General features: G+C 42.8%; 1 protein-coding gene across 1 annotated transcript; it reads right to left on the bottom strand.

The window, feature by feature from the left end:
• Positions 1-1,342: 1,342 nt before the first annotated feature.
• On the bottom strand, positions 1,343-5,437 carry LOC149156386 (uncharacterized). The gene is made up of 4 exons (XM_089444749.1): positions 4,147-5,437; positions 3,214-3,510; positions 1,904-3,090; positions 1,343-1,360 (listed from the first exon to the last, which is right to left on the bottom strand). Exons 1-4 carry the CDS (start codon positions 5,435-5,437, stop codon positions 1,343-1,345), a joined length of 2,793 nt encoding a protein of 930 aa, XP_089300875.1.
• Positions 5,438-9,188: the final 3,751 nt, after the last annotated feature.

Below are 9,188 nucleotides of genomic sequence, written 5' to 3'. Positions count from 1 at the left end.
TTGATGCCCACTAAAATAAACGGAAAAATAATTCGACTGAATTACTTTAAAAATTTGGTCGAATTATTTTTAAAAGTTTGGCTAAAAATGTGTCGATACTTTCTGTTGGCTACAAAATTGAAAGAATCCAACCCTCTGAAAAACCATTTCACCTGAACGATATAAATAAATGGAGCCAAAACATTATTTTCGCACTCTTTCCTCATTTTGAGTGAAGTTTTAAGCTAAGTCTTCTAGGCTGAATTTTTAAAGGATTTTTTTTGGAATTAATTTTTAAAGTAAGTCTTTTGGGCTGAATTTTTAAAGTGAGATTTTTTAGCTTAATTTTTAAAGTAAGTCTTTTGGGATGAATTTTTAATGTGATATTTTTAAACTTAATTTTTAAAGTAAGTCTTTTGGGCTTAATTTTTAAAGTGAGATTTTTTAGATTAATTTTTAAAGTAAGTCTTTTGGGCTTAGTTTTTAAAGTAAGTCTTTCAAGTTGAATTTTTAAAGTAACTTTTCTGCACTGAATTTTTAAAGCGAGTTATTTTTAAAGTAATTTTTTTTGGCTAAATTTTTAAAGTTTTTTTTTTTAAAGTAAGTCTTTTGTGCTGAATTTTTAACGTTAGTTTTTGGTCTAAATTTTAAAAGTGATTTTTTTTTGCAATATTTTGAAATTGAATTTTTTGGTTTGAATTTGAAAAGTCTACATAGTTTTTATTATAATGTGAAATCGACGAAATTGAAAGACAAAGTATGATCAAACAAGAGACATTGAGGCTCGTAGAGAATACAGGAGAAACTATTAGAAAAGAAAGAAGGAAGAGTGTACAAATATTAAAAGGTAAAATCAATATAAACTAGAAGTTGAAGCAGACATGTAAATACAATTATTATAAATGATATTTGAAATTTAACTAGTGTATTATGAACTTTCATTTTTATTTGATAAACTAATTTGAATTTTTTTTTTTTGCAATGTAAACATAGATAAATATTTCTGATAACATTGATGATGAGATTGAAAATGTTGAAAGACAAAGTGAAAAATATAATGAACCAATGATTGATGACGTTGTTGACGATGTTGAAAGAGATTCAATTGAAGAAGTTGAATCACCATTATATATATATATATATATATATATATATATATATATATATATATATATATATATATATATATATTCCACTGGAAAAATCCGTAACATTTCATTAATATGAAAGATTACATATGTAGATGCTTATCGCATATGCCATGTTCACTGATTCTCTGTACATTTTACAAAAATTGCATGAGTATGCTGATTTGTTTTACCGCTCAGGTTTGTGCTATGAAGGCTGTATAGATTTTGATGCCTTATTGGCATCCTTCAGTCTGTTACAAAAAAGATTTATACAAAAAACTGTCATATACAAAAAACTGTCATATATAGTGCTGCTGTCATACTACTGATATAAATTAAGTCGCATGTAGACCCACTGTAGGGTATGCCGGGTCTATATATGGGCGATGATAAAAATTTTGTTCCTGTTGGTCCAAAATCTCGGATATCTCCCAATATCCTTGTTCCATCAGCGCGGCCTCCTTGGAAAATTTGTCAGCATCCTGGTTATGTTCCCTGTAGATGTGTGAAACAGTGATATGGTTAAAAGCCTCTTTGAGCTGAAAGACTTCATCAAGAATGACGCTGAGTGTGTGCATGTGACATGTAGAAATATTATTGAACCAATTTATGATAATCTGTGAATCCCCGAAAATGTTGATGCTAGTGCAGTGATGGCTTAATGCAAAGTGTAGTAGGTGTCGTAGGGTTATGAGCTCAGCAAAATTGTTTGTTCCAGCACCCAATCCCGCTTTAATGATGTAGGAGTGATTTTCAGTTAGGTGCAGGATGAAGCCACCCCCACAGCTTTGTACATTAGCTGCTCCGTCAAAATATGCCCATGGGATACCCCGATCAATGATGGGGGGAGGATTTGGCCTGCGCAGTTTTGGGGGAGGCGGGTCCGGAAGCTCGTTGAAAGCAGAGATGATGCCAGCCTCTATAAGGGGCCAATGAATAGCCTTCTCATCGAAGATCATTTGGTTCCTTGCTTTCCAAATGGACCAGTTTACTATAATGGGCAAGTTTGCCACTTTCGAGCCCTTGTTCCGATTGCCCCATTCTATCCAAGCGTTAATTAGATCAGTACCGCTCCATTCCCCTGTGAAATGTGTAAACGGTTTTATATTACTCCATACGAGCTGTACAGAGTTGCATCGCAGGAATAGGTGTTCTGTAGTTTCACTGTCGGCTTTACACAGAACACATCTCGTCGGACCATATTGAGCACAGCGCATGAGATGATCTCCCGTGGGGATTCTGTTTCTGAGAACACACCATGTGAAGAGTTTCGATCGAGGCGAGGCTGTTAGCTTCCAAATATTCTGCCACCATCTGTCTAAGACTTCAGGTTTCCTCTGCTTGATTATCTGAATGTAACCCTCCTTTGGAGTGTATGTCCCGCTTTCAGCCTGATGCCATACAAGTTCATCTGATCCCTCCATAATTCTGATGTGGGACTCTATCAGGGCCGCACAGTATTCGCGCCAGGCTGTGTGCCATCTCTGCGGGAGGTTTAGTTGGGTGGCTGTCTTCCAAGCCTGATGGAAGATATCAGATTGCTCATGATTCGCTATCTGTGCAATCACCTTGATGCCATGTGCTGTGAGGAATTCCACCAGCGCTTGTGGAAGCAAATGTCTCCCACCACTACCACTCCAAGGGTCTATTCCTATACGTGCTCTGTCTCCATTCCTTATTCGCCACACAATGTTGTTCCTGATGAGCGGAAGAGAGTGTAGGAGAGCTTTCCATATTGAAGATATGCCAGTTTTGTTCCATGAAGGGAGCCTGGCCCATTCGATTATGTTGAGGGGCCAAATGTATTTGTGGTATGTGATGTTTGTCCATAAGCTGTGAGAGGTCAGCAGGGCCCAGCCCATTTTGGCTGCCAGGGCACTAGCAAAAGAGGGGAGATCCCTCAAACCCCAGCCACCCCATTTCTTGGGTAGGGCGATCTTGCTCCAGCCTATCCATGCAAATGTGCGCTTTTCTTTATTGCCTGCCCATAAGTATCTGTTTCAGAGATGCTGAAGCTTAGAAAGGATATTCCGAGGGATCCAGGCGAGTGCCATCCAGAAGACGGGTGTTGCTTCCGGAACTGATTTGATCAATGTTAATCTACCTGCTCTGGATAGATATCTATAACACCAGCAGGATATCCTTTTTTCCACTTTTGAGACCAGCCATACCCAGTCCGCAATCTTTTGGTTGGTGGGTTTTAGCCAGTAACCGAGGTATTTTAACCCTCTGTCCAGGGGCTGTGTGGTGTAAGGGAATGCTTGGCTGGCTGTGAAAAATTCATTATCTGAGGTGCCAACCAATGTAATAGTAGACTTTGCCCTGTTGACCTCCATCCCAGTGGCATGTGCAAATAGCTTTAGGATCCTGTTGAAAGTAGAGGTATCTTGTATGCTGCCGTCTAGAAGGATAAGGACATCATCAACGAACAGTAGATGTGTAAGAAAGCACTAATCTCATATTTTTAGGCCTCTGATGGTTCCATCCCTTTTGGCTGTGATAATAAGGCGGCTTAGGGCTTCCATAACCAGGAGAAAAAGGAGAGGAGATAGAGGGCAGCCTTGTCACAACCCTCTCTCAGAGTGGAAGAAATGTGAGGCTGCTCCATTAATTAGAATGCTATAGGTGGGGGATGTAATGCATGCCATGATCCAATTGATGAGTGGAAGAGGGAAGCCAAGATGGATAAGAATCATCTTGATAAAGAGCCAACTAACTCGATCAAAAGCCTTGGAGAGGTTGATCTTAAGGAGGATGCATTTGAGATGCTTGGTCCATATGGAATGAATAGCTTCCTGAGCAGATCCAATGGCTTTGTGTATCTGTCTGTCTTCCAAGAAAGTAAATTGGTGGGGGGCAATATGCTTAGACAGAATGGGCCTGATCCGGTTAGCAATGATTTTTGAGATGATTTTATAGAGGACATTGCACAGAGAGATAGGTCGAAAGTCATCAAAGGATGTAGGAGAGTCCGATTTGGGGATGAGAGCAATGAATGTGGAATTTATGGTGTGATAGAGCTGGCCCGAAGTTCTACTCTCCCCAACCACCTTCAGGATGTCTTCACCCATGATGTCAAAGAATGCAATATAGAACTCAATGGTCCATCCATCGGGACCTGGACTCTTTTCCTTCTGAAACCACTTGATAGTGCTTTCTAATTCTTCCATGGTGACAGGATCAGTGAGAGCGCCAATGTCTTCATTATTTACAAACCTAGGAAAATGAGAGGCCACATTGATGATTTCAGCTAGGTTTGTTCCTGCAGGGCTCTTGAATATTCCTTTGAAATGTGTCGAGCCGAGGTGGGAGAGCTTATTAAAGGTGTCTGCCAATCCTCCATCCGGGAGGGGGAGGTTCCAAATGGTATTTGCCACTCTCCTTCCTTTTGCGAAGTTATGGAAGAATCTTGAATTCTCGTCCCCAGCTTTTAGCCACAAAGCCCTACTCCGCAGCCTGAGCGATTCCTCCCTGAGCTTGAGAATATTTTGCTTTTGCTTCTCCAAATCTACTAGACGGGTCTTGTTCTCCCCTGAGACGAACCCCAAGTTTCTCTCATCCAGAAGGGATTTTAGTTCTTCTTCCACCATAATGAGTTGTTCATCCTCCCTTGCCTTTTTTGCCTTGGCCCACTCAATCACTATGTGTTTGAGCTCAGTCAGATTTTTGACAAAGCCCCTTGCCATCGAGGATTCTCTGTTAATGGGATGAGCTTGCCAATAATCCGAGACTATTTTGGAGAAGCTTGGATCCAGGAGCCAAAGGTGGTTAAACTTGAAAGGGGCTTTTGGCTTTGGATGAGGGCCCATGATCTCCATTAAGATTGGGGAGTGATCAGATATGCCCCCGGATCCAACCCACTGCTTATAATGGTGTAGCTGATGAATCAGAGGGCCTTTCATCAGGAATCGATCAAGTCTGCGGGCCAGAGCTGCTGTCCCAACCCTTCTGTTCCTCCATGTTGGGAGAGGGTTCTGCATGGGAATGTCGATAAGATCATGTTGCTCTAGTATGCTTCTCATAAAATCTGAGATGGGATCTACTTGCGCCAAAGAGCCCCATGACTCCCGAAACCCCAGAGAGAAATTCAGATCACCCCCCAGAATGATGCGGTCCAGAGACATCAGGCTCCTGCTGAGAAGCATTCTCCAAAAGCTTTCCCTCTGCTGGCATGGACCATAGATATTGATGATGCGAAGGGAGAGACCCAGGTCCATTGAGAAGATGTCAGCTCCCATGAAACCAAGACCTCCCCAGGAAGAGTCCAATCTGATGGATTTTGGGTTGTAACCAATCGCCAGTCCACCCGATCTACCAATGGCATCCATAGCTATGAAATTCCATTTGGGCGATAAAGAGCTCAGGGTGTGGGAGATGGACTCAGCGGGGCCTAGCGTTTCTTGTAGGAGAATGACATCCAGGAGTTCGACCTCAAAAAGTCGTTTGAGTGCTAGTTTTTTGGGGGGACTAGCCAAACCCCTGCAATTAAAGGAGAGGCACTTCATGGGGGACCCCTCTTCGGGGGGTTTGTTGCTCTAAGGACCCCGTCAATGGTGGATTGTCGACCAGATGCAACTTCAGCACCAGCACGTCTGATAGCCTTGTTTAGATCAGATTTCCTTCCCCTGGTGGAGGAGGATCCCAAGCCCATAGGAACAATGCCCAGCCCTATCTGGGGTTCAGAGGATTCCGGTTGAGAGGTCCGGGGTCGGAGGGAATATGGGTGGGGGGGAATTTTCCTTACTGAAGGATCAGAGGGAGGCGACGAAGGAGGCGACGATGAGAGAGGCAGGGAAGGTGGAGCTGTGGAGGGAATCAATGGGGGCGGGGGAATAATGCAATGCACAATAGAACATGTAATAGAATTAACAAATTCTGATGAATGTGCAATTGAGATAGAGGGAGAAATAAGATTTGTACTTGTGGCTTGTGCGGCTGCCGCAGCTGCCTGAGCCCGTGTCATAGGAGGAGAGAGCGTGTCCTTCTTGTTCATCTCTGGACACTCCTGAGCGCCTTGAGGTACCGAGAATCCATGCGACGGTTGTGGAATGTATGGAGAAGTCCCTCTGGATGCTATGGGGGAGATCTTTGGAGAGCTATCCGGTCGTTTGATCAATGGGCAATCCTTGTAGAGATGCCCCACTTGATGGCACCGGTTGCAGCGGAAGGGGACTCCTTCATAATCCAGAATCTGAATGCGCCTGTGCTTCCCCCATTGCAGAGTGATTCTTTCCTCCAATCCCTCCCGGGTATCCATATGTACCAGAATTCGGGCCACTGTTCTCTTTCGAGTGTCGATGTAGGATCAATCATGATCCAAATATGTCCTCAAATCATTGCCGATCCTGGTGAAAGCTTCTTCACTCAAGTATGTTGGAAATAATACTGAGAGGGGGGGTGAATCAGTATTATCAAGCAATTTACCAAATCTTCCTTATTTGATCTTTTGAATTATTCTTGCATATCAGTACCATAAAATAATGAGCATGAATAAAGAAAATAGACAGTCACACCAAAGAACACAAGATGTAAGGTGGAAACCCAATGCGGGAGAAAACCACCTGCTGCAATATGTCTCTATCTTCTTTCAAGAAATTCTTTTTACAATGATTTTGTACTGGTGCAGTCCTTTACCAGTACGCAGGCTGCAACCTGCAGAGAGCTACAACTCTTTCTCGTTTTCCAGTCTCTCCTGGAAGGGAGCTACAACCCCCTATTTTTTTTCATAAATGATCAACAAGTATACTACAGATATCAGATCAGTAATTACAGAAACAACCCAGAACACCTTATGAACAGAAATATACAGTCAACAGATCATCTTAAGACAGGGACGCATATTTTCTTTCTGTTTCCTGCGACTGGACGCAGTCTACCTTCTTCTGATCTGCGTGCAGACGCACTGTTCCTCTAAGCTTTTCTGCGACCGACGCACCCAGCAGCACTATCGCGCCGCGTCTTTCGCTTCAGAGACGCACCCAATAACACAGTCGCGCCGCGTCCCTTGCCTCAGAGACGCACCTGAGCTTTTACTGCACTGCGTCCCGGCGCACTTGCTCTTCACTGAACCTGCGTCCCTTCAGATATAAGAAATATGAGGACTTCAGAACCAACCCAAACACTCAGATCCACAGATCTGATCATGCGCCATAGAGATCATAGTCCATTAGAAGATTCGCCCTTATAGATCTAGACTAGATCTCACCAAGAGATGTTCAACCAAGATGATGCCTAATCCAAATGAACTCCTTTGCTTTATATAGGCAAGCTTCTCCCCAAAACATGGAACAATACCACGAGCCGACACCATAGAAACACAAAACCGTCGGCTAGATACCACACAAGAAACCCCCACGTGCTTTTCTCTGCCTTGAAATGTGTGCACTGGGCGGACGCACCTCCTGAACGGCTGGCCTGCGTCCCTGGACGCGAGTTCTGTATGGTATACCTGCGGGGACGCACTTGCTGAACATGATTCCTGCGTCCTTCTTGATTTAAAATCTGAATGGGTTTGCCATCAAGGACAACACCTGAATCATAATGCCAACAATCTCCCCCTTTGGACTTGATGGCAACCACATAATCTTCTCTTCAGCTTCATTCTCCCCCTTTGACATCAAGGGCAAAGGGTATGCTCCCCCTATGCTCATGCTTCTCCAGATTTGTAACCAGAAATCCATCATGAAGGAGATAGAGACATATTGCAGCTATTTCCAAGATCTCCTTCTCCATAATGCCAACAATGCAATATGTGCTCCCCCTGAGCCTATACCACCAATAGGAAGATGATCAACAGTAAGATGATGCATCAACAACCCCCAGCTTTTGCCTGAGGTATGCAAAAGTGTCCTTGGGCAACGGTTTGGTGAAAATATCAGCAACTTGTTCCTTAGAAGGAACATACTCCAACTTGACCTTCTGTTCAAGTACTTGTTCCCGGAGAAAATGGTACTTGATTGGTATGTGCTTGGTTTTTGAATGCATAACCGGATTCTTTGAGATGCTGATTGCACTTGTGTTGTCACATAAGATAGGGATTGGAGGAGTACAAGTGATTTGATAATCCTGCAAGGTCTGCATCATCCAAAGGAGTTGGGTGCAACAAGATGCAGCAGCAACATATTCTGCTTCAGCTGTAGACAAGGCAATTGAACTCTGTTTCTTGCTGAACCAAGATACCAGTCTGGGACCCATAAAGAACGCACCACCACTTGTGCTTTTCCTGTCATCCACGCTTCCGGCCCAATCTGCATCTGTATAAGCATGAAGAGTAAGATCTGTATCTCTAGGATACCATAAGCCATAATTTTGTGTCCCTTGAAGATATTTGAAGATTCTCTTCACTGCCTGAAGATGAGTTTCCTTCGGATTTGCCTGAAATCTTCCAACTATTCCAACTGCATGCATGATGTCCGGTCGGGTACCTGTCAGATATAGTAAACTTCCAATCATAGATCTGTAGGTTGGTTGATGTACTGCTGCAGATTCATCATTTGCACTGAGACTACATCCTGTGACCATGGGTGTACATACTGGTTTTGCATCTTCCATGCCATATTTCTTCAAAATCTGCTTGAGATACTTGGTTTGAGATAAAAAGATTCCTCCTTCCTTCTGTTGGATTTGCAAACCAAGGAAATATGTCAGTTCTCCTAGCAAGGACATTTCAAATTCTTTCTGCATGACCGAGGCAAAGCTTTGACTCATAGCTTCTTCATTGCTGCCAAAAATAATGTCATCTACATACACAACAAGTATTAGCAATTTGTCATTTTCAACTTTTATATACAGATTGCTGTCTGCTGAGCCTTTTGAGAAACCTTGTTGATGAAGATATTTGTCCAACCGGTAGTACCAAGCCCTTGGAGCTTGTTTGAGACCATAGAGAGCCTTTTTCAATCGGCATACAAGATTTGGATCATTTCCAAGAATGAACCCATCTGGCTGTTCAATGTACACTTCTTCTTCCAAGTCTCCATTTAGAAAGGCTGATTTCACGTCCATTTGAAATACTTTGAAGTTCTGAAAACTTGAGAGTGCAAGGAACATTCGGATGGCCTCAAGTCTTGCAACAGGAGC

This window comes from Pinus tabuliformis, chromosome 9 (genome assembly GCF_031772625.1).
Source record: "Pinus tabuliformis cultivar Carrire ecotype Pingquan chromosome 9, CPIR1, whole genome shotgun sequence".
NCBI lineage: Eukaryota > Viridiplantae > Streptophyta > Pinopsida > Pinales > Pinaceae > Pinus > Pinus tabuliformis.
This window is presented reverse-complemented; position numbering and strand designations above follow the sequence as displayed.

What these genes read in the sequence shown, in the direction of transcription:
- LOC149156386 (XM_089444749.1), bottom strand. Translation starts at nt 5,437, where the DNA reads ATGGATGCCATTGGTAGATCGGGTGGACTGGCGATTGGTTACAACCCA. An exon ending in CCTGAAGGTGGTTGGGGAGA is followed by an intron (nt 3,511 to 4,146) that starts GTAGAACTTCGG and finishes TTATCCTTCTAG; the next exon opens with ACGGCAGCATACAAGATACC. An exon ending in TAGATATCTATCCAGAGCAG is followed by an intron (nt 3,091 to 3,213) that starts GTAGATTAACAT and finishes ACTTATGGGCAG; the next exon opens with GCAATAAAGAAAAGCGCACA.